At 47.0% G+C, this 24,154-nt stretch overlaps 1 protein-coding gene across 1 annotated transcript; it reads left to right on the top strand.

The window, feature by feature from the left end:
- Positions 1 to 902: 902 nt before the first annotated feature.
- On the top strand, positions 903 to 21,272 carry LOC104505157 (HORMA domain-containing protein 2-like; the record flags this gene model as incomplete). The annotated part of the gene is made up of 10 exons (XM_010159931.1): positions 903 to 966; positions 1,987 to 2,023; positions 3,297 to 3,317; positions 4,054 to 4,080; positions 5,407 to 5,474; positions 8,742 to 8,893; positions 9,447 to 9,700; positions 10,558 to 10,666; positions 11,738 to 11,799; positions 21,168 to 21,272. Coding segments are annotated over 10 exons (899 nt in total), but the record flags the coding sequence as incomplete, so codon positions are not given.
- Between the last annotated feature and the right edge of the window lie 2,882 nt (positions 21,273 to 24,154).

Raw genomic sequence — 24,154 nt, 5'->3', positions numbered from 1 at the left:
ACTTCCTCTTCACTGGGATACATCGTTCCCAATACCCACTTAGGAATCAGAACTTTTTTTTTTTTTAAAGAAAGGACTTTAAGAACCAAAGTCTTGTCATAGGATCACAAGAATTAGTGATGCTTTGTTTCATCAACATGTTTGTGTTCATTTGAGATGTGTTAGTAGATGTGAAATGCATTCCAATCTGTTGTCGTGTTTTCCCTTATGCAGTTAGGTGTCCTGGAACATGGTCACAGGCACTTTGTGGACTTGGTTGAGGGCACAGGAAATCCCAGATGAGCTCTTGATCACCTAACCATGATAAGCCGCTAGCCTTTCTGCTCAAACGTCAGGCCTTTCAAGTGCCTTTTGGATCAAGAATGTTAACATCTGGCCTGCTCATGCCTTTGAGGGCTCCTTGGTGGAATCCTAAGGTGTCATTAATTCACCTCTTCATTTGCAGGATGGGGTTTCTCTTGGCATTCTGAATGCCTGGAAACGGAGGTAGAAGGAACTGTGTGGAAAAGCTTAGCAGAAATAGTTTTTCGGAGCACAGTCATTCACCTGGTACGGATGTTGGTGAGGTCCGACCGCAGAAGAGAAGGTGTTGTTAGGGAATGGTGGGAGATGGTAGTGCAGGAGAGGAGAGCACTGAACCTGTTGGTGTTTTGAAATTAATCCCTAAGTCTAGCACTTCTGGGGGAGCCCAGAGCATCTGAGGAAAGTCTTGACATTTGAAAATGCAGCAAGAAGCTTGTGTCAGCCCACCTGGGAGTCGGTGGAAAACCAACATCTCTGCTCAGGAAGGACCTCCAGATAACGCGTTTTATCCAAAAAAGGGAGGGTGACTGGCTTAGTTTCAGTGTTTGCCCAGCAGCCTTGATAAGGATTGTAACTATGTGCTAAATGTGGTTTTGCAGACCTCTGTCTAAAAATTCTCCGAGAAGATAAAAGCTGTCTGGGATCATTGCAGATAGTCAAGTGGTAAGTGACTAACAGTGAAACTAAGACAAGATTGTGCTGAATAGCAAGACATCAACCCCTCACATTCTTCTTCTTCCTGAATTTGACAATATTGTGCCCAGTAGCACTGTCGACTGTGCCGGTGCAGCTCCCACTGCTGCAGCGTGTGTGCTTGGCCCTCTGCGTAAGAGGCGGAATTAGCTGACCGAGATCATGTGAGCTCCAGGTCTGCTGAAGCGCTGACTGCTCCAAGGTCGTGGTCAGGCCCCGGAGCACACACAGGCAGCGTAGGTACGCAGGGAGGGTGATGAAAATCATGAGGCTGGTTCTGTTGTTGTTGAGTCTTTTCTAGTTTCACTTTCATAGGGATTCTTGTAGCATGTTTTTTAGTATGGACAATATCTTATCTCCTGGATATTTCATGGCTAAGTACGCTACAGCTTTCAGTAAGGCGTATTTCAGAGCTGGCATGTTCCCAACAAGCCAAGAGTCTGACTTTGATGTGCTGAGGAGATACCTAGCTGCACATCCTTTGACTCAAAGAGTAAATATGTGGCCATTGCTACCTCAAATAATATTTACTACTTTGAGAAAGTCCATAGCTGTAAACTATGCATCAGATAACAAAAAATTTACAAGACCAGACATGTCAAGCTGTGTTCAGATGGAAGTTTTGGCCAAGCTCTGTACACTGCCAGTGGGAAAAGAGCCATTGGAGAGCAAGTGGGGGAGCCAAAATAGAGCCTCGAGCAGAGAACCACTTGGAGCCAGCCTTGGGCTGCAATCCTTGTCTTTGTCAGGGTTTGAGTGGGCTCCAGGCTGACAGGATATGGCCCTAGAAGTATAAACAACACACAGGAGAGAGGCCAACGCCTTTATGATGGTTGACCTGAAAAGGACTTTACAAGCCCAAAATGTTGCTCGTGCTGTTGTCTTAATTCCAGAAAAAAAAACCCAACTCTTTGAGCTGTATCTAATGAGTGTGTGTTTACAGGTCAGGAGGTAAACATTGCTGGTTACTCATGTGTTTTTCCCTGGCAGGATTCAAGGTTGTTTTGATGCTTTGGAGAGGCAGTATGTAAGTTTTTTTTCACTTTTTTTTTTAATGGAGTTTTCTATTTCTTCATAAAGTATGAACAAAACTATCTCTCCATACCTGCTTTGTGTTTTTGGACTGATTTTGCACACACACAACACACGTTCTCCACTGTGGGATAGGGGGAAGACCCTGCCCTGAGTTATACAAGCGAGATTTGGGTGTTTATTCCTTGAGCCCCACGACTGAGCGCTGTTTCTCTCTAAACTTGCCTGTACATGGTGTGTAAACTAATTTGCAGCCTGAAAGGGAATACAGCCTCAGTTCTGTATTCTACGTTTGCGTTCTCTAATGTCTGGATAGAGACACTGCCAGTCAGAACTTTGGATCTTGATCCCCATGCCTGTTTTCCTGGGACAGGTTATTTCTTCCTTCTGCTTTCCTTCATCAGCTTTCCCTTGTCTTCTCCCTTCTTCTCATCTTCTCTAACCCTCCGAGCTTTTCTCTTGGGTTCAGAATTTATTCCTTTTATTTTTGAAAGTAGTTCATCAAGTAAGGTGTATAGCTGGTTCCAGGACAAAATCAGGCAGTAAGTAATCATATGCCTTGCTGATTCTCACATAAAAACTGCTCTGCACAGGAAAAAGCACCAACTGTTGTCATGTGTCAGCACTGTTCGTCAAACCAACTCTCATCTAAATCAGATGAAGTGGTGATAGTTTCGGCACTGATGATCAGATGGGCTCTTACCCATCAGTACAACTGTCAACGTGCATAAGGGGATTCAAAACGTTGTGCACTCAGTTTATTTCTTGCTGACAGTTCGGGGAGGTATTTAGTCCTCTGCAGTTTATGAGAGACATAAATGAATTGTTATTTGACAAGGATTAAGGAAAAATCAGAGGCATTTAACGCACATTGTAGGTTTGTTTTCAAGGGTAGTCCCACGTACATTTTCTTGCCACAGCATAGATCAGCTGCCTCTGGGGAGTTCCATAGCAGAGAGCAAATAGTAGTCTTCAGCAGTGCCCTTGTTAAAGAGTTTTAATTCGGCATAGCCTTTGGAGGTTTGGTTAGGAAGCGTCTCGAGAGAGAAGTCTGAGCATGCAGTTGTTTTCTTGGCAAGCTGCGAGCAAAGCCAAGGGAACTGGCCACTAGGTGTTGCTGATGCTGTGCGGTGAAGAAGCTGCAGGAAGGTTTTTAACTCGGTTTGTGGAATGTATCCCTTCCCTCGCTGTATGTGGGCAGTTAGGTTTTGATAGATCTCTCTTTTCCTTGCCCGCTAACCATTTTGGTTTTGTTTTTCCCTCCGTAGTTGCACATTGCTGTCCTCGCAGTAAGTAAACAAGGCGTTTTTCTTCCCTCACTCTGCTTGAAAGAGTTATGGAGTCAAGGTTGTGTCAACCCGTTTGGGCCTTTTTTAAGGGGAAGTCAAAACATATGTGGTTTTTAATAGCGTGGTGACCTTTCTTAAATATGGTAAATATGAACTTCCTAGGCTGCGTGGGAATATTTTGCTCAATATGTCAGACTTCTTGACTCTGAGGCCTTACATGGCATCCTTCAACTCCTAGAAGCGCTTTCACATGCTTCATATCACTGCTTCCTTTAAACTCTTGCCTCCACCCTTTGGAAGCTGCTGCGTCTTCTCCATTTCCCCTGCAGAAGGGTTCTCCTTATTAATCCGATGCTGAGGAAACCACGCACTGGTGTCCCATAGCGAGCCTGTTGCCCTGGGCCTTTGTAAAGCACCGAGTGCTATGCTACGCACCTACTCTGTGTATAATCTGAGGAGTTAAATCTCGGGTATCAATAGTTGCCTGTGAGGACTGGAATGGGAATTAACCTCATTCCTCCACAATTACACAGATGAGTGTCTTCTACCTGTCTTTGAAGTGGTAAGTATTGACTGCTGATAGAGGAGGGCTGTTTCTCAGCCATTCCTTTCTCTGATCCCACCGCTGAAGATAGCACAATCTCTGCTGTAAAATGAAAATATCATTGTTTAGTCACTTTTCACTGGTTCAAGTTATCCAAGAGGAGAATGCCCTCACTGTGCTTTCTTCTAACAGATTTACACCAATCCCAAGGAACCGGAGGTAAGAATGAGTCTTAATTAATCTTTGAGGCAACTGAAGGCATGGGTGAGTAGATTTGTATTCAGAGTGGACTTGTAGGCTTAAATTCTACCCTGACGTAGCTGCTTGGTGACCCCGTTTCTCTTCTTCTGCCTTCGCTCAAGAATGACAACTCAGTGAGCTGGATTGTGATCAAACGCTCCTACCAGGCCCTAGGCTGTGGGCCCGTCTGGGGCTTCAGGCAGGGGTCTCAACAGGCAGCTAATGGGCACGCTGGTGATATTGGTTTTCTTTCCTGAAGAGAGAAATGGGAAATGCCAAATAATTCTTTCACAAACCATCTTTTATCAGCAGCGTTAGAGAGGTTTCAGGCAGAAGCTGCGAGTCACTTCAGGCCTGGGATCTGTGTGTTGCACAGTGCCTGTACGGATCCTTTCAGGGCTTCTCTTGTGTTTCTGTTCTGCCCACATCTAGCAGAAAGGCAGCGTGGTATGTGAGCGAGGTGCTGCATCCATGCTGTCTCCACAGTGCAGATGTGGAGAATGGCTGCAGCATCTTTGCTCACCTGGTCACAGTTCTGCTGTGTCTCAACTCAGAATCCCGGGAGAGAGCCAGAGTTTAGTCCGTACCATGGCTGGGACTTGTCAGGAAGGCTCAGAGTTAAGAGCTCAGCTCAGCTTCTACTAATGAACCTCATTGCCTCTGGAAAAAACGAATTATAGGCATGGAATTGGACTACAATAGATCTTTTCTCTTGTGGGGAAGTAGTCTGTTCTTCCTAATTGTGTTATTCTCTAAAATCATAGCATATCCTTTCCTTTTAAATGGAAAATCATCTAGTGGTTTTTTTTATCTCCCTCAGAAAACTATGAGATCAGTGAAATTCAGAAACTGCTGTATTTCCTCGCAGGAAGAGTCCTTTAGACTCTTGTCTCCACACAGAACTCTGGGCCAGGCTTCCTTGTGCCACTGCATCACCCGTGAAGCCGCACTTTTTTCCTTTTAGTGAGGGAGAGCAGGTGTTCCTTGTGATGGTTGGGTGGCCCCGCTGCCTCATCAGAGGTTTAGGCTGGGCAGTCAGGCCCACAGAGGAAGTGGAAGGAGGTAGCAGGAAGTTTGTAATTTTTTTGGTGATTCTTTCAGTGCTAGGTAAGCTGTGGTCGTTAAAAAAATTTGCCAAAGCCTGGGCAAGCAAGAATAGAGGTAAAGCTGTCCCCGTGTCATTAAATGAGTGCTGTGCGCTGGCATGAGGTTGCGAAAGGACACTGCTAAGTTCAGTACACATCTTTACGCTTGTTACTGAAAGAGACCTGTTTCTTCTTTTCCCCTCTCTCCTTAAATCTCCAGACAGTGACCGAACTCTATCAATTCAAATTCAAGTACAAAAAGGGGGTGCCCCAGATGGACATCATCAGGTAATGGTTTGGCTTTATTTCTCAGAATTACACTGTGAAAACTGCGTTTCTGAAGCATTAAGAAGCTGCACTTTATGATCAGAGCACGTCTGAGTCGCAAAGCAGCTGTAAATGTCATCAAGGATGAGGATATTCACCCTACAGGATACAGCTGCCGAGCGGATGAGTAGAAATGCCGTTGCGTAGCACGGTGACGCACCTAAAGTGCACCCAAACCGAACTAGGGATGATTTATAGAAATGGTGCCTAGTCAGGGCAGCGATGCAGAAACTGCCACCATTGTTGGGGTTGCTACTGTCCCAACTGATAATGAGCCTTCTCTCTCTTTCACGAGACAGCCTTGTGCTTTGAAATGAAGCTTTTTCAGGTTTGATCCCTTTCACCATGATCCTGCAGCCAGGATTGTTTCCCTTGGGCATTTGCATACGTGTATTCTGCTTGAGCAGTCTTGCATGGGTGACCTGAGAGAACTTTCGCTTATGGTGCTGCAAAACGTGTGGCAGGAAGCAGCAGTTTTTGCATCTTTTTGACTCTCCCTGTCTGTTAGTTATTTTAAAGCTGTGTTTGCCTTATTGCAGCCTTCCAGTACCTGAAGGGGCTACAAGGAAGCTGGGAGCGGACTTTTTGCAAGGGCCTGTAGTGACAGGACAAGGGGTGACAGGTTTAAATTGTAAGTGGGGAGGTTTAGATTAGATATCAGGAAGAAGTTCTTCACAGAGAGGGTGGTGAGGCACTGGGACAGGGTGCCCAGAGAAGCTGTGGATGCCCCATCCCTGGGAGTGTCCAAGGCCAGGCTGGATGAGGCTTGGAGCAACCTGGTCTAGTGGAAGGTGTCCCTGCCCATGGCAGGGGGTTGGAACTAGATGATCTTTAAGGTCCCTTCCAACCCAAACCATTCCGTGATTCTATGATTAATAGGCCATAATCCTGTGTAGTTTAAAATAAATACTATCAAAGGCTGTTGGCTGTAACCGAAGCAAAGAAAAATAACCTGGTTTTAGTTTGCCTCTGCAGTTGCCATTGAGGAAAGGTGGATCTTTGGGCCTTGGAACCTGCCTGTACAGCAAGAGAGCCCTGTTGTCTTTTCTGCTGCTCAGGAAACTCCTCTGCAGCGCTCCTGTAGTGTGCCGTTAGCCTCTCCTCCAAACACAGCTGCTTCATTTGTAGTATGTGGCAAAGTGATTTGTAGTATGTGGCAAAGTGTAGTATGTGGCAAAGGGAAACTCTGAACTGTGGCTCAGTCTGGAGTGTCCTGTCAAGTGTGCCCTCTGTTTCTGCTTCAAAGCTGCTGTCAGTTGTCCTCACAGCGGTGAGGGAACGAGGAGGACTGAAAGAGGAGACCTTGGGGATCTGAACGATAATACACAGCTTTTGAGTACTTTGCTTTTTTAAAATGAGCTTGCTCAGATCAGTCGTTAGTTCCTGGAAATAACGACAGTTCCCTGTTGGAGCTCAGCGTCCTTAGGTGTCCATCGCACTGGCCAAGACGAGGCAAAGTCCTCTTGCTTGGGTGTTTATATCTGCCCCATCGACATCTCATTACCACTCCAAGGCTTCAGAGCCCACAGCATTGGATTCCTGGGCTCTGTTCTTTCCTCAGTGACTGGCACTGCTGTCGCAGGAGCGTGCGTGTACCTGCAGCCGGTAGTAAACTGACTTTCTGGCATTGATCAGTATTGTGTCACCTTTGCCATCAGCTCCTTCAGCTGATAAAACTGCTTTTATATTCACCTGCAAGATTTATTGTCATCTGCAAACTCCGAGTTAATAATTCCGTGAGAGAGATTTTGTAGGTCTGCATCATCATATCTGAGTGGTAAAGGGCAACTTTCTCCTAAATGGTCTCTGCCTTATTTTAGATGGATTTTGGAGGAATTCCTTGCTATGTATCCCAGTCCTTCAGAGAGGTTCAGTTCCTTAGCTTCTACCTTTTGACACATTCCTGCACCGAATTCACAATGTTACTCCGTTATTGAACTGGTACTTGACCTGTTAATTCCTATGGAAGTCTCATCTCTGTTTTTGCTCATACTCTTTCACTTACCATTTCTATTCCGCAAATCCCAAGACTTGTGAAGGTGATGTGTAAGGGAAGGCCTACCTCTCTCTACTCCACCGTAGGCATTGTCAGCATTTGTAGCTTGATGTACACTTCTGAATGTACAGGATTTAATCTAACAGCACAGTGTGCCCAGCACAGAATGTGCTGTTGGCAGTTCAGAGCCTACCAAACCATACCCTGGGAGCTCAAGCTATCCAACAGCCACTCAGTTTTCATGAGGAGCCACGAAGCTTCAACTGGAAGGGAAAATCAGAACCAATGAAGGTGTTCCAGTGGTTTAGTCAGTCAGATTTAGCCCTGGGATTCTCTCTGCTCACTTGGGTTACTTACTGTCTTTGAAGCAATTTGGGCCAATTGTTAGAGATGACCCAGCCTGTGTATGGTGTCACCCACCTGCCAGCAGTCCTCCAAAGACGTAATTTGTTAGTGAAGGAGCTGCATTTCTGTAAGGCCGCTTCTCATTTAAAGGCAGGGAAGTTGAGGTTCTTTTGTCCCACAGTGATTCATCTAGTCCATCTTCAACCGTCTCAAGTTAGCTGGCTGACTGACCCTGCTCATGCCATCCACCTCTGTAGTCAAGAGAAATAAACTCCTCCAGGGGCGACTCATCCTGCTTCTGTTAGACCTCTGTCTCAGTCTAGACTGCTTGCTTAGACTGGCCAGCTGACATTTGGATGGGTGAAGGAGGTGAGAGGAATGCCCCTTAGTCACTTTGGAAGAATGTGCTTCTGAGCTCGTCTTTCTTACATGGAACTGAAGGGAGAACATGCGATTCATTTCTCTTCAAACTGCAAAATGGACTTGAAAATAGCCCCTGTGATGAATCAGCTTTATATGGGATTCTCACCTCATTCCTCTCATTCCTGAAATTGCTTAGGTGAAACGCGCTTGTTTTATGGTCCTTTGATCCAATTCAATCATGTTCAAACAAGTGAGTCATGACATTTGTATAATGGGGTCCCTTGCCCCAGCTACACAGTCTGTTCAAATGTAAATGCCGTGCCTCTGAGTTCAGAGCTGTTGTTTTGCCATGCCCCCCATCCAGGGTGCCTGTTTCACTTCCTTGTTTATCTGTAAATTACATAAAGGCATTGTAGCTGTTGCTGCTGGTTTCGGACCAGTCACTGGGCCCACTGTATGTGTAATTAAATTGTGAATATTCATGACTGAGGAAAACAAATCTGTTCTTCTTCTTCCAATTGTAGCGACCAAAGGAACGTTGTGAATGGAGTGTGCAGTGAGGATGTTAAACAGGCCAGCCGGCTCCTGATCCGTAAACTGTACCTGTTAATGCAAAACCTCGGACCGCTTCCCAGTGACGTTACCCTCACCATGAGACTCCTCTACTACAATGATGGTAGGTGGAGAACACCGCGTGCTGTGCGGAAAAATTCCCTTTCCATCAGGTTCTGTGCTAATCAGGGGCCCCTGTAAAGTAAGGAAAGCACAGAAAAGTGAAGAATGGTGAGAAATGGTGTGAAACACAGCAAAGCCTTCTGGCACACAGGGGTGGCAGATGCTTTTTAAGAAAGAGTTGAACATCTGAGTAAGAAGTACAGCCATGCAATGTGAAAAGGAGACATCCTTCTCCTTCACTGTTCTCATGCTTGGATTTTTAACGAACAGGCATCCTGCATTTGTCAGGTTCTGCTCCAGGAAGTTGAGCACATTAACGGTATCTCAGCATCCTGAAGTCATCATTTCTTTGAGCTCCCTGATAACATTTGCTCAGCTCTTTTTTACCTTTGCATTTTCTCCCTTCTTCCTGAAAAAGAAAAAAGCAGCCCAGCATGTTTTTAGTAGTTGATATTGTTACTTGAGGCTGGTGTACGGCTGTTCTTTATAATTCAGATTAAGGAGAGATGGAGCTGGGTTCCTCTGACATCAGTGGGTTCTTTCTCCCTGTGTAGTCACTCCCAAAGATTACCAGCCCCCGGGCTTTAAGGAAGATGGCAGCTCTGGTGACCTGTTTTTTGATGGCGATCCAGTCAGTCTGAGAGTAGGGTCGGTCTCCAGTGAGTTCCACCTCATGAAGGTGAGAGTGACAACTGACAAGAAAAGAATGGGGACAGTTGAAAGCGACCTGATCCAGAAGAATGGCCCTACGGAGATCTCCCATCAAGGGTTAGACTGTGATGAAGAGGAAGAGGAGGGGAGCACAAAGGTATAGAAACAGCTCACTTCAGTTCTTGCTGGAGGAATGGAGTGTATCTGGCAAAACTCTCCTTAGACCCCATTTTCTCAGAATCCCAGGTTATCAGGGTTTCGGGTGGGGTAGGGCAGCAGCGCTACAGCAGACTGGGCACTGAGGCTGGGCGTCCGCAGGCGTAAAGCGAATTCCATTCCAGCATACCCCCTGATTTACCGAGCCTAGTATGTTCTCCCAGAAGAGGGCAGTGATTGTACAGAGACACAGCACAGGCGCGTGCGTACACGCGCGATACTTGTGTGTGCACACGCTTACGCGCAGGCGCGCGCACAGTGGGGAAAGTTGTGGAGTTTTGCTTTGTGACTGCTATTTCTCAGGACTGAACCGTGTTCCACTGCGTGGTTGGGTGGGATTCCTTCCGCTTGCCTCCAGCCTCTAAAGGCTGGGTGTTGTGTCTAAGCTCTCGAGGCCGCTCCGTGCTTGGTGGAGGAAGAGCCAGCGGGTAATGCGGATTGTTTCCGTAGACACCAAGGTGGGCTGGAATGAGGGGTCCTCTGGGTGTGCCTCTCCCAAATGCCAGCAGGGACAGCCTGGACTCCAGCTCAGACTTGATGGTTTCATTTTAGGTGGTCAGTGCCAGCGTATAAACCCCAGTATAAATAACACCAGAAGACAGGGAGCCATTTAGGTCAGAATTCTGTCTTTTCTTAGAAAATTTTTCTCTCTAAAGACCTGTAGGCTTGGGAGAAGGAGGGCCTGGATACTGAGGAGCTGTGAAAATCTCATCCCTATTAGTGCTGGGTTTATGGATTTACGACCCGGGCATGTTTTTCATGTTACGCTGTTAAGACAAGGCATCGTTTGCTTTACAGAATCACGCTCTCCCTGCCAGAGCAGGTTCAAGTGAGCATGGAGAGGACAAAAGTGACACCCAGCCAGGCTGCAAAATGGAAGCATCTTCTTTTTGCCTTCAAGATACAGGTAAATGCCCAGTTTCAGAACTGAAGGAGCTTGTGCTCGTGACTGTCTCCTAGCGCAGCATTTAGGTTTTCTCACTCGCTGTGAAACGGATGGACAGTTTGTTAAGCTGTTGGAATTTTGTGTTGGATCTGATTGAACTGTAATAAATGGTGTGTTTTATATGCCTGGTTTGTTTACAGAAACGTTCAAATTTTTATCAATATCTTTCCACCTCTTTATCTCAGCAGTTGTTTTTCAGATCTGGAGGAAATGCACAGTTCATCAATACTGAGTTACATTATCTACATTTTCACCAAAGCTCTTTTCCTTTAGCTGTTACAGTTTGGTGTTGTTAACAACTTCCACGTGTGAAAACATACATGAGAATACATGAAAAAAGTGCCTTTTCTCACACTTCCACCTGGTTTCTGATATACCATGCTCTATTTGACCTTTGGGGCTCTCGGATATAGCCTGTGGAACAATACCATCTAGTGACAAAATGGTAAATAGCATTCCTGAGATCCCCAGGCAGTGGAATAAAAAGCTTGTCTGCCCATGAAGTCACCTTTTCAGGTCTTTCTCCCGCAGATTCTCCGATGACTAATAAGGGGTGAACTCAAACTGCCACCTTTTCCACTGTGGGGTTATTAACAGGATCTTCCTCCTCTGACCAGTCATGGCACTGAGGCGCTTTGGGATCCCCCCCATCAAATTTTATTGAAACTGTCTGATAAGGTCAATAGTTATTCGTTATATATATAGTTATTAGTCAGGGGACAGCCTCCTTCCCCACACACACACTCAGGTGGAGCATATGCAGGCATAAGCTTTGTTTCCTTAGGAAAACAGGTTAAAACAGAGTTTAAGACAAGAGCAAGTTGATGTGTTGGACGTTCAGGTGACACTTTATTCTGAAATCGCTGTTTCAGGAATAGATTGCTAGTGTTGGCACTGCCAAAGGTCACACAGTTTCAGATCAGCCATGGGGTTTTGCTGCAGTGGTTTAGTCAGGCTTCTGAATTTTGTTTTTTTAGTTAAATGGAGGGGTTTAACTTTGCAGTTAATTGTGATGTGATATTTGGATTGTAGGTGGAAAGAAGACCGGAATGAAGGAGACGGGCAGGATGCCTTGCTCAGGGACGTCTCAGAAGGTGAGCACATTCTAGCAGCTCTGTGATACGCCAGGCCAGGTGGAATTCATTGCCACAGAACGTTGTGCCATCTAGGATGGCACAGGATTTAACAGTAGTGGATTTATTGTGCGGTATCGAAATACATAGAGGCTACAAAGTATTAGGGCTTAGGGATATGAGCGTGAAGGAAGAAACTTTCCATGGTCAGCTTTTTCCATACATCCAGTACAAGAATTCTGTACTGTTCTCTGGATCTGGGACTTGTGCAGACTAAACATGTCGGCGTCCCAGCCAGGCTGCTGTACCTGTGTGTGTTAGGATTAAGGTTCTGAAATCGCCACCCCGTGTTAGGTTTGAAGGGTGTGTTTGTCTGTTGCCTAACATGGTCTTCACCTCTCCTTTCTTGCTTCCAGACTGTCTTGACATGTGAGTCACAGGTACTTACTGGATCCTGTCCCTTTTTGGCTGCCTCTCTAGGATAGGAAGAATTATCCCCTGGAGGTGCTGATCTCTTTTTCAGTGGTTGTTGGGGCAACCCAAAGAACTAGGGTAGAGCAGACATGTAATTTTAGATAAGTAAAGTTATGTGGAATTAATTCCATCCTGAAGGCTGCCCAGGCCAAACCCTGAGTCAGAATCAGAGCTCAAATTCATGGGCTTGTGCAGAGGGTTTTTCAGTGATGGAGCAAATCTCTGAATGCCACTAGACCTGCCACTTGATCCTCCTCCCATTCAAATCAGTTGAAAATCCTGTGAGCTTGAACGTTCATAAATCGAATCTTTACAGAAGTTAATGAGAGGAGGAAATCGCTACTAAAATTTCCTCCACCTCTGTTGAAAAGAATCCCGGGGTGTCTAACCCAGACAGCAACTGGAGACTACAACTTAACGTGTCATTCAAAAGGCATCTGTGAAGTATTTGCCTTGACTCTGGATCTCAGAAGTGAACTTCTGTGCCTAGGCTGGTATTTTTCAAACTTTAACCACATTTTTTTTTGTGTCACATCCTCCAGTTTCCTTCTGATCATTGTTTATTCTGTCGTCTGTGTGAAAACAGGAGCCTTTGTTGTTTGTAACTCATGGTTGTCCCACTGATTCATTCTCTGACATTCTTTTAGGCTGTCAGGATTGTTAAGCAGAGCACCAGACACCTCTCTGGCAGCATCTGAATTTCATTAGACTTCGGTAGCAGTAGTGAGAGTGTCTGAAGGAAACAGTATTAGTTGCTGAAAGATGGAAGAGTCACTTTATCCATTGTGTGCTTTCCAAAGACCTAAAAAAAAATAATATCCCAAGCCCTCTGCCTGGTAGATTCTGCATGGCAGAGGGTTTTTTTAATGTATCTTTTGATACTGTTTTTTAAACCACTATAGCTTAGAAGTTGGCTAATATTTCAGTCAGTAAAACCAGAGTCAAGTCGCTAATTAAAAAGTGCAAATCATCATTGTAAAGCCAGTGCTAGTAAAAATTTGACACTGTTTTCCACATGAATGGGACTTTCCCTTCTTTTCTGAGGGAAGTGGTTAAAACAAATGGCCATTGTGTATTCCACCTGAATCAGGAAGCCAAACTGGTGAGTGAAGTTTCTCTTAAAAAATGAGGCCAAGCTTGGGTGGATGGGAAGTCGGAGTTAGGTATTATCTAACAGGGTCAAGTGTAGGTAAGATGAGTAGAAGCAGTCCTGTTGGGGTGTGAACGAACACCTCGTTGCTAGGCAGAGTACAGAACAGCCAAGTAATAGCATTTTCCAGCTGTCAGGTGTGTACAGAGAAGCTCTCTGCTTTGAATTCTTCAGGGTGAGGGTGGGGAGGCACTGGGACAGGTTGCCCAGAGAAGCTGTGGATGCCCCATCCCTGGGAGTGTCCAAGGCCAGGCTGGATGAGGCTTGGAGCAACCTGGTCTAGTGGAAGGTGTCCCTGCCCATGGCAGGGGGGTTGGAAATAGATGGTGTTTAAGGTCCCTTCCCACCCAAACCATTCTGTGATTCTATGATTAAGGAGCTGGAAGGTCTCCAAAGTGACTTTTTTCCTCCTGGATTTTGAAGTTTAATCAGCTTGGCGTGTGAGGGGCCTTGGGGGACCACCTAGCCAGGGCCATGGAGGTCTCCCTTACTGGGGCAGACTTGGGCCTCTAGACGTGCACTGCTAGCACGTGACTTTGGGAGTTGGGTTTCCACCAGAAGATCCCCTCAACTATCTCACACGATGATTGCTGACATACTGGTGCTGCCCAAGGGAGTGGGCACTGCTGGACTGCAAAGGATGGGCAAAGAGGGTCTGGGAGGGGCACCTCTTGTTAGAAGGTCCTCTCTGTACAGTTAAACATTCAGACCAAGATTTTCAGAACTAACTAAATCAATTTTCCCCAGAATTTGATATCCGTACAATGATTTGATATTCAAGAAGTTCAGAAACGTGTTACCCACAGTCACAGGTTCTGAAGAGAACTGTTTATTCTTTCTGGTTATCAAAAATAAAAACTCTGCCATCGCAACTGAGTTTATTGGTCATTATCCTCCTGACCTACAGCTCTTCAGGAAAACCAGGAATGGAAGTATTAAAGGCTTATTTTTGTCTAATTGACATGGGAGAGGCAAAGGATGCAGATCTGCAAAAGAGAAGCAGTGATTCCTGTCCAGTCAGAACTGTAGCTGGCCTTTAAAAAGGCCATGGAGTCTCTGACAGAGGGCTTTGCAGATTGGAGAAAAATTTACATGTGCTCAACTGGCTCGTTATCTGCAATCTCATGATTGATGATACTTAGGATCAAATGAGAGATTGCCCTTTCCCAGCAGAGCATCTCTGTGCTTAATCATCCGGAGTTAGACACCAGCATGTAAATTAGCCTACCTCCACTGACTTCGGGAGAGTTTTTCTGATTGCATCAGCCAGGGATCTGGCCCAGTGTGCTATCTTTGTGCCTCTTGCTACTTTCCACTGGCATTTAGGAGTTGTGAAGAGTTGGGTCAGATAGGGAATTGTAGCCCATTGATTCGGCTTACAAAAATCTGCTGATGAGAACGGGGTCCTGCACTGAACTTCAGGTACCTTCTTGAATTCTTCAGCATACTCCTTTATCCTTTAGTGAATTCGTTAATGTTCTTGTCCTGCAAATTGATTTTGGTAAGCTTTGTCTTCACGTAAGCAAAGAGATTGCAGTGGAATGAGCTTGGAATGAAACAAAACTAGAAGATGAGTAAAATCTGACCATGTGGATGCCTCTGCAGGCGTTTATCTCCCATCAGGAAGCTGTGGGCTGAAGTTCTGGGGTGGTCCTTAGAGCACAGTCTCGCTGCGCAGTGGAGCAGCCGTGCAGGGAGCCCTGAATCACCCCAGACCGAGCCTGTGCCAGAGCTGGGAATGGTGTGGCCGTCTCAGCGCAGCACAAGTCAGTTCTGCCTCCCAAGTTCCTGGCTTCGTTAGCTAGCGCCAGACGCTGCTCATGCGGCTGTTCTGGCCGTGCTTGTGCTGCTACACGGCCTGGGACATGGGGAAGAGTGTTGACACTTGGCCTTGCGTGGACACGGGATCAATGATAGCTCAGGGGGCTGTGCGCTGCGATTCACTGCCTGCTGCAGGCATACTCCGGCCATGTGGATTAGCTCTCCTAACTGGGGCTGTCTGCGGGTTCGATGTCTAAGGGGAGGTTCATACCTACACGCTGGGCTGGTTTAGACCTCGGAGGACAGCCTGTCTGGCCTCCAGCTGCTGCTCCCATGCAGAAGACTCGGCTACCTGGCCACATCCTCTTTCTCCAAGGGGCTGCGTCAGCGATGGAAGCCAGTGGGAAGGCAATCTTTCGTGGGTGATATTGCCAGTAATGTCTGGTGTCGTTGCCAGTGATGGGTGTCCTGTTGGTGCCCAGGGCCATGGTCACTCTGATGGAGAAATAAGCTTTTTCCGTGTTGCACACACGTTCTGTCTGAAAGTGAAGGTCAGCGCAAGTGGATCCAATTGCAAACAACAGCTTGGAGATCGCGAGCTTTGTCTGATTTTTCCCAGGCGAACCACTTCTAAAATTGCCATGACAGATAGCAGTTGAAGGGTGAAGCCTGCCATTTGCAGAGCAGTAGGAAAGCATTTTTCTGTGGCAATGTCATTATCTTGAACTTTTGCAGAAAAGAAAAAAAAAGAAAGGTTTATCTCTTAACTGTCTATCAAGAGAGCTGTATCTGATGAGAAGTTCCCAGAACATTTTCTCCTCCAAACCAGCTGAGGCTACACAGACCCAAACAATGAAGAGAGAAAGATTCAGAGATGAGCTTGCCTCTCTCCTTCCTGTGAGCTCAGGCCATGCTGGGAGGAGTACGACAGGGAGGTCAGGAAATTCCTGGCTTCTCTCAATTCACGTCAGATCCTTTAGCTGTGTCTTGGGGCCATTCATCCCTTGCATGAGTTATCCCTGTCTAGTGAGCAGGAAGCAGTTTCCTAGTGATCTCTCCATTCAGAGGTGAGGCCCGTCACCACACAGATCCAGGGAGATTTAACCCTTGCGCCCTGACCGCTACCCCAGGGATATCTACGGCAGACGTGGAGCTCCCGTGCTGGCTGCCTTTCCATATGTTCGTAACGTACATGCCAGCAACCAGACCCTCTGGAGAAATCTGCATAAATTGAGGTTGGACAGACCTAATATCCCACGAGGGCCTAAGCTGGGTAGCAGCCTCGTAGGCAGGAGGAGCACCCGTTGCTTTTCGCCTCCGCAGTTACAGCGCTGTGATCTTACAGGAGGAAGGCTTCCAGTTCTGGGAGGTGGATTGGACTGCGATCCTGCAGGCAGGATGGCTGGCACAGCAGCACACAGTGTGATTGAGGGCGCCAGAGGAGGTTATAAGGAGAGGGATTGATAACTTTTTTTTCATCAGGTATTTTTGAATTTTTTTTAGTTTTTTACACTCTGGAAAAATCTGTTCATTAGTCCTTTAAGGGCTGCGAGATAAACGAGGTACAGACTGGGCCCGTGAGACCTCCAGTTTGTGAAAAGCGATTGTAACAGTGAGCTATGGAAAAGGAAGAGGACTGGTTGTAGTCACTGATGTGTTGGCGTGGCTTCCTGGGGACAAAAGTGTGGCAAGCTTCCAGAGCAGCACCAGAGCGAGTGTCTTACATTCTTCCACCTGCATAAATTGGCATTCGTGCTAACCACCATGGTTCTCCTCCACTTGTACAGATGAAAATCAGGATTCATTCCACTGATGTCAGTGCCATCAATTTGCTGGGAACTGATAGGAGACCGGCACTGAGCCCTGCCTTGGGTGTTTAACCACTCTGCTGCCCCCGCAGAAGCGCTGAGCTCAGAAGGCACAATTGGAGCTGGTCGTGTCCAACCTACCTGCTCAAAGCAGGGGAAAGTGGAGCAGGTTTCCCAGGACCTTGTCCCGTCAGATGTTGAGTATCTCCAAGGATGGAGACTCCACAACCTCCCGGAGGGTATTTGATCACCCTCACAGTAAAAAAAAGTATGTCCTTATGCTTAAATGGAACTTCTGTATTTTGGTTTGTGCCATTTCCTCTTGTCCTTTCACTGGACACTGTGCTGTACCTTGTGGACACTGATTTATGCTGTGCTGGGAGAGCAGGGAGCAGCCAACTGCCAGTGAGTAGATGGGAATTATTGCCTTCAACTGAAGGGAAATGGCATTTCACCAGGGATGCCTCAGGTCTGAGGGGGTCAGTTTAAAGAGTCACTGGCTTGATTTTTGAAAGTGTTGAGTGTTTGCTGTGCTGTTTGGTCAACGGCAGCTGCTGCTGAAGTCACAGGATACAACAGGCACTGGCACGCTCTGATGGAAGTTTCCTGATGGTGATAGACCCTGACACCTGAGGACCGTTTTACTTTAGTTCAGCAGTTAAGTCTTGTGTCTCAGTTCTTATTCTTCTGGCTCGTTTGATGGAACTGGACTTCTTTTGACATTAATGTGCTTCTGAATTTGTCAGGATAGTTACAAGGTACCAAGCTAACCACTCTGAGTCCCTGACAAAGGGAACTCTTCTGAGGGCCTAAAGTTTGCCAAACCTCAGCGTGGGGCAGGCTGGGGACAAAGAGGGACACAGTCGGATGCTCTGGTGCAATTGTAACTGTTCTACATAGGATGCCTTGGGAAGCAAAACACATGTCAGAAGAGCTGTAAATTTGCTTCAATTTATGCTGGGAATTTTTGGCCGGAATACGTGGGGACACTGGGGATTGAAAATTGCAGAGCACAGGACTAGGTCCTGGTTTTGTCTATCTAAGAATAGCAGTGTGGCTGTGGTCTGCTCGTTCTGTTTCATCCACCAGTCTGCCTTGGGAAGGCTTTAATCTAAGTCTAATCTATTTTTAGCCTGATATCTTCTCCAGACAATGTGCAGCTGTCCTGTTAAGTTTTATGCCAGAAATTAGTAACACTTGTATGATTCACAAGTTAGCTGTATTTTTACAGAACATGCCACTTTTTTTACACATCGTGCAGGATTGTAGAACTGGAGATTCAAACTCACTGTGTGTCCGTGGAATGACCTAGACCCAAAACTACACCCTGGACTCAGAGTCAGGAGGTCACAGGTCTGTTCCTGTCTTTGCTCCTTGATCTGGACATGTCCCACCTCCCCTGTTGTCACCGTGGTCCCTGTGCAGCGGTGAGCGTGCGAGGGTCCGGCCCTTGTCCTGTGTGCTTTTATAGCACCTGGGTCAGCAGCAGAGCTGCAGAACTGGAGTGGCTGTGTGTGACAAAAAAGCCAACATTCATACAGCGTGAGTGTTTCCGTCAGTTATTCTAAGGCAAGTACATGGGAAAAATTAGAATTAATCAAATCCTGGAGACTTTGATTGTATGTTTAGTCGATGGGAGGGATTTCCTGCTTCACACCACACCGTTTAAGAGGTTTACTTTCTGGTTAAAATCAAATAAACATTCGTAGGATCTGATTTAATCCCATTTAGAGCAACATTTCTGGGGAATAAGCTTGAGTGTTTGGTTAAGGGTGGGACCTGGAAGCTGGAGTTGGGGTCTGTGCCTGGCTACGAGTTCCTACGTGACCTTATAGCTGGGCCAGGACAGGACAGGACACGTTGGCTTCGGCGAAATACCTCACACAGTTGACATCCCGTTCTGTAGACGAACAGTGCTTGTCTAGGGCACTCGATGGCTCGCGTAGATGTTTTTACTCTTCTCATGTCAGGGTCCTGTTTACCTGGTCATGCTGCCTGCGGTAATGCGGAGGCAACTGTTGGAGAGTTGCAGCGGACTCGACGTGAGCAGCTGCTGCCTGCTCCCCCCGCCGCAAAAGTATCCCATCCATGCAGAAAATTTAAGAGGAATAGCAAAGGGGTAGAGACTTCCTGAGGAGTTGCCTGTCCTGCGGAAGATCCATTCCTCAACAGAGGAAATAGCTGGTGCTCTCTTTATGTGGTTGAGGCTGAAGGAGAAGGAGAGCTGCCTTATTCAGGGGCCGGGGGGCCGGGAGACCAGGGCTCATGGCTTTGCTTCATGGTGTGGCCAGCAGGACAGGTTACAAACCCAGCAAGCTGTGCTAGCACTGGAGAGGTTTTGGATGCAGTGTTCCCTCCTCTGGGCCTTTCAGTTCAAAAAAGGAAGCAGACAGGTTAAAATGATGCCAGGGAGAGGAAAGTAAATAACTTCCCCAACTGCCAGTTTGAGCAGCTGGATATCAGGTCAGGAGCTGTAACACAGAGATCCACTCATCGCTCCTGCCTCCAGCAAATACGCCTTGGGCAGCGATGGAGGTTTCGTCAGCCCGAGTGTGCAGGACGAAGGAGAGCCTGCCCGCCCCACTTTGGCAGATTCGTGTTGTCTCTGGTTTTATGGAAAGGAAATGGTACTTTCTGCATTAAGCAATATTGTGTTGCTCATAATGAAGAGGAGGAAAGAGGGAAGGAAAAACAATTTGAAACACGACAGAGAGGCAAAGTGAGGGTGTTTCAAACTTTTTTGCTGCTAATCCGTAATCAGAGTTGTTTCACACATTAGAAAGACCATTGCTATGTAGAGGTTACCAAAGCCTCATACCAAGGTCAGATGGAAAGAAAGCCTTGATGACGTGAGTGGGGAATTCTATAATGACCACATCTTGTAATCTGGAGACCTTGTGCTAGTCTCCAGGATGCATTCTGGAATAGCTCTTTATTAACTCCTTGTGTTTATCCGGCTCCAGTTACAGGATTCCTCATGTTGTACGGTGAAACTGGAGTGAAGTATTCCTATTTTGGAGTGCAAGCTTGGTTAGCACTCTCTTCCATCCTCACTCACCTTATTTTCATCCAAATTAGCTATCTCTGGGAGGCAAAGTTGAAGCTGTGTACTGTGGTGTGTCTCTTCAGCTCCATTCCAGCGAGAGCAAGAGAGGTTACATCACCAGACTGTGTGCTTTGTCCCTTCTGGGTGGGCAACAACACATGCTACACTCTGCAGCTCCAGATTATTATTGTAAAAATGCAAATATTTTAGGTGATAACAAGAATAAGTGGGCTTGTCACTTGGCACAGCCAGCGCTTCGAGTGTTGTTCTGGCTGTCCATCTCTCTGTGGTCTGTCTGAATTGCCTGTACCTTGACCCGTTTATATTCTAACGTACATTTTTAACCTTTTGGTTTGTAGGCCCCTGAATATTTTTTGAGGGAGGTTTCTGTCTTTCTAGAGGGAAGTTAAGCCTCTTGGAAAAAAGCTTGCTTTGCTCAGGCTCACAGGTAGACTTTGAAGTCTGAGATCAACCAACCTGTGTTGAATTTTCCTGATGTACAAACAGAGGCACTGGATATCTCCTCCTGAAAGGCCATTTGCTGTAACCACAGATTTGACATGTGCCCCCTTCTTTTACATACTTCTATGATTATCTGTGGTTGTTGAAAAAAGTGGTGCCCTATGAGCTCTTACATTCTTCCCAGAGAGGGTGCTGAGGCGCTGGGACAGGTTGCCCAGAGAAGCTGTGGATGCCCCATCCCTGGAAGTGTCCAAGGCCAGGCTGGATGAGGCTTGGAGCAACCTGGGCTGGTGGAAGGTGTCCCTGCCCATGGCAGGGGGGTGGGACTGGGTGGTCTTCCAGGGCCTTTCCAACCCAAACCATTCTGTGGTCCTGTGACATTTCTCAAGGGGCTCCTGGTGTTTTCTCTCGGCAGTGGGGAGATGAGCACTGTTCCTTGTGCCAACAAAACCACTCTCTGTCCCTGAAGCTGAACCTGGTGCTCTCACAAATCTTACAGTCCCAATTCCATCCAGTATTCTAATTTTGATTCCTTGCCTAATTGCTTTTCTGGAGAACAGGATCACACTGAACAAACCCAAGAGGATCCAGGAAAACACACTGTAGTTTTGGAAGTTGTGTTTTCTTGACTCATCTTAGCAGGAGCCTGTACCGTGAGAATGATCACTGTTTCTGATGGTTCTTACAGATAAGCTGCCTGAACCTTGCATTGAGCCAGGAGGAGGTAATAGGACCCAAGAAGAAAAGGAAGGTCAGTGAACCAGAGGAGCTGCTTCTGGAAGCCAGGAAATGATGTTCATTGTGACACAATACATTTTGGAAGGTGTGAGTTTGCATTGTCATCTGACTAGCCAACACCTTTACTCTCTTCCGAGATTTAACTCCTCCACACCGCATGTTTGTTTGTCTAGTGCAAAAGTTGGATTGCGAGGAGACAGCAAGACCGTAACTGTTGTGACAGTGTCAACCAACAGCACGTGTTTGATGTTCTAAAGTTGAGGATTTATGATTCCATGTGCATGGTGTCTGTGTGCTTCTTTGTCCCTCTCGCCCTCCTCCACCCCACACCCTCCCGGCTAAATTTCCTCCACTGTGGCTGGACTGTCCTTTGCCGATTTGTCACCAATATTTGATGGCACTGTTTCAAGATGAGCTCTCTGAGGTATCAATGCCAGCAAGCAACAAGTCTCATGATTCACTAGATTGGGCTTAACTTCATCCTATCTACTGTTTCCGGAGCATAGATTTTTTTTTTTTTTTAAAGAAGGGGGTTTTATCTATATTGAATACAGAGATAAAGTAATCTATACACATTTTCTGCTGGTGCTGAATGTTTTTTTTCTGACGCTGCAAGGAGTGTTGCTATGGCTATATTATCAGCTTGTTTCTAAAACAGCAACCCACCACGTGCCAAGGGGCTTAGGCAGCTGTATTGAAATACAGGTTGTGTTGAAACACACTACGTTTAACACCGACCTTTATTAAGGGTACCTTGTGGTTGCACATACAGGTAAGGAGAACAGCAGCGAGAAACTTTGTGTCCCTCGGTGCTGTGCTTTGTGTCATAGGGATTGCCTGGACCTAATGGTCTTAATTGGTCTTAGACGTTTTAAAAAAGGTGTTCAAGGAACAGCCTTTGCATTACTTCATGCGCATCGCAACAGAGACACCGCAGCGGTGCAGAAGGGGATGGAGTGCACTCTCCTGCCGGCGCGTTGGTGATTGCCTGAAGGGTTCAGATCTTACAGTCATGGGGAAATGAAAGCACTGGAGCACAACAGAGTAAGGTGCCGGTAGCACAGCAGCGTCCCTGACGTGTCAGAGGTGCAGCAAAGGCATTTCAGGACAGGACCTGAAGAGCAGCGGTGGTAGGGTGGTTCTTCGTGGTGTCTGTCCGACAGCTCTGTCGGAAGCAGTGAGGATCGCTTGACACGTGTCTGACCCAGAGCATCTAGGGCACCGGGTTGAGGGACCTCGGCCACCAGTGCCGTTGGTTGAGGCGCCAGCTTCCCTGTCACCATTCATACGGTGGTGCCTGCTGCTGTGGCAGTGCTTGTGGTTGGCTCCCGGCATCAGGGGTCTCCCTCGACACTGAAACACTGAGCTTTCCTTGGCTGGATAAAGGGAAGGGAGTGATGCATCTCTCTTGTGCTTTTACTCTGGTTGGCCATGCGGGAGAGTTGAAAGCCGGACTGGAACTGGCTGGGTAGAGACACTGCTGAAGCTGAACACCCCTCGGTCTTCAGGCGGCCTCCTTCCCCAGGTAGCTGAGCAACGCTTTGCAATCCCAGTGCTAATTCCACAGCTGTCCTTCCCCGGGCAGGGCAGACAGAGTGCTGCCGGTCCCTCAGCCTCCAGCGGTGTCTGGCAGGTTTCGTGGCTTGATGCCTATTTCACAAAACTTGTAGAACATGAGTTCTCCATTTTATCCTCACTTTCAGTCCTGTCTTCTCATTTTTGCACCTGTGGCCTAATAAGCCAGTTTGTTCACATGCCAGAGCAAACCAGAAATCTTCCTTCTGCCCAGATTTTGTAATGATAACTGCTCTCGTGCCTGCACATCCACGGAGGCCTGCCTTCTCCACGGGGCAGCTACAGCTCAGGACCTGCCTTGACCTGAAAGCTCTGCCCTGGCACTGCTAGACACTGTGGTTTCCATATTCCCCTAGCCCGCTGGCTCCCGCCTGCACCCACGGCCTTGTCATGGTGTTGTGTCAAACATGCCCAGCATCATGGCTGCTCCAACTACCCAGTCCTCCTCCTCTCCGTGCGGTGCCACGCGGCTGGCTCGGTGCGTGCGGGGGATAGAATCATAGAATGGTTTGGGTTGGAAGGGACCTTAAAGATCGTCTAGTTCCAACCCCCCTGCCATGGGCAGGGACACCTTCCACTAGACCAGGTTGCTCCAAGCCTCATCCAGCCTGGCCTTGGACACTTCCAGGGATGGGGCATCCACAGCTTCTCTGGGCAACCTGTTCCAGTGCCTCACCACCCTCTCCGTGAAGAATTTCTTCCTGATATCTAATCTAAACCTCCCTGATTTCAATTTGTACCCATTACCCCTTGTCCTATCACTACAGGCCCTTGGAAAAAGGATGCAAAGTGTCTCGTCCCACAGTGAAAGTGGAGCCGTCTCCAGTTACCGCGTAGAAGAGTGTGCACGCACACCCCATGGAGTCAATCCACGGCTCCGGTGGCTGCACGACGTCTTGGTCTTGTAGCCATGGCCAGCGACTTGCTGTCTCAGTTCGCACTGGCTGCTAATCAGCTATTTTTCGGTAATGCCTTTTAGTCATTTTCATTTCAGGCTTGGTTAGAAATAGAGTAACTTGTGATGAACTGCCACAGTAAGCGTCTGATTTTTCTTTCCCACAAACTTGTGGTTACCATCAGATTCTAAGAAAAGTCTTTCCACTGCAGATTGGAATCATATAAGCCACTTACACATATCCTTTTATTTATTAGCAACTCTGCTGGGCTAGCTGAAGGTAAAAAACCTTTTTCTGGTGTTTCAGTCGCATTTCTAGTTAATACTCATTAACTGCCTTCTTGTATGTTACACATCGTCAACCTGATTCACTACTGACATAAAACAGGAGCAATTCGTTAGTAACGGTCCCCTGCCAATTAGTGAACTAAATTACGTTTGAACAACTCTCTTCAAAGATTCTCCTC

Source organism: Eurypyga helias, unplaced genomic scaffold (genome assembly GCF_000690775.1).
Source record: "Eurypyga helias isolate BGI_N326 unplaced genomic scaffold, ASM69077v1 scaffold34909, whole genome shotgun sequence".
NCBI lineage: Eukaryota > Metazoa > Chordata > Aves > Eurypygiformes > Eurypygidae > Eurypyga > Eurypyga helias.
The sequence above is the reverse complement of the archived record's forward strand: the minus strand, read 5'-3'. Positions and strand labels throughout refer to the sequence as shown.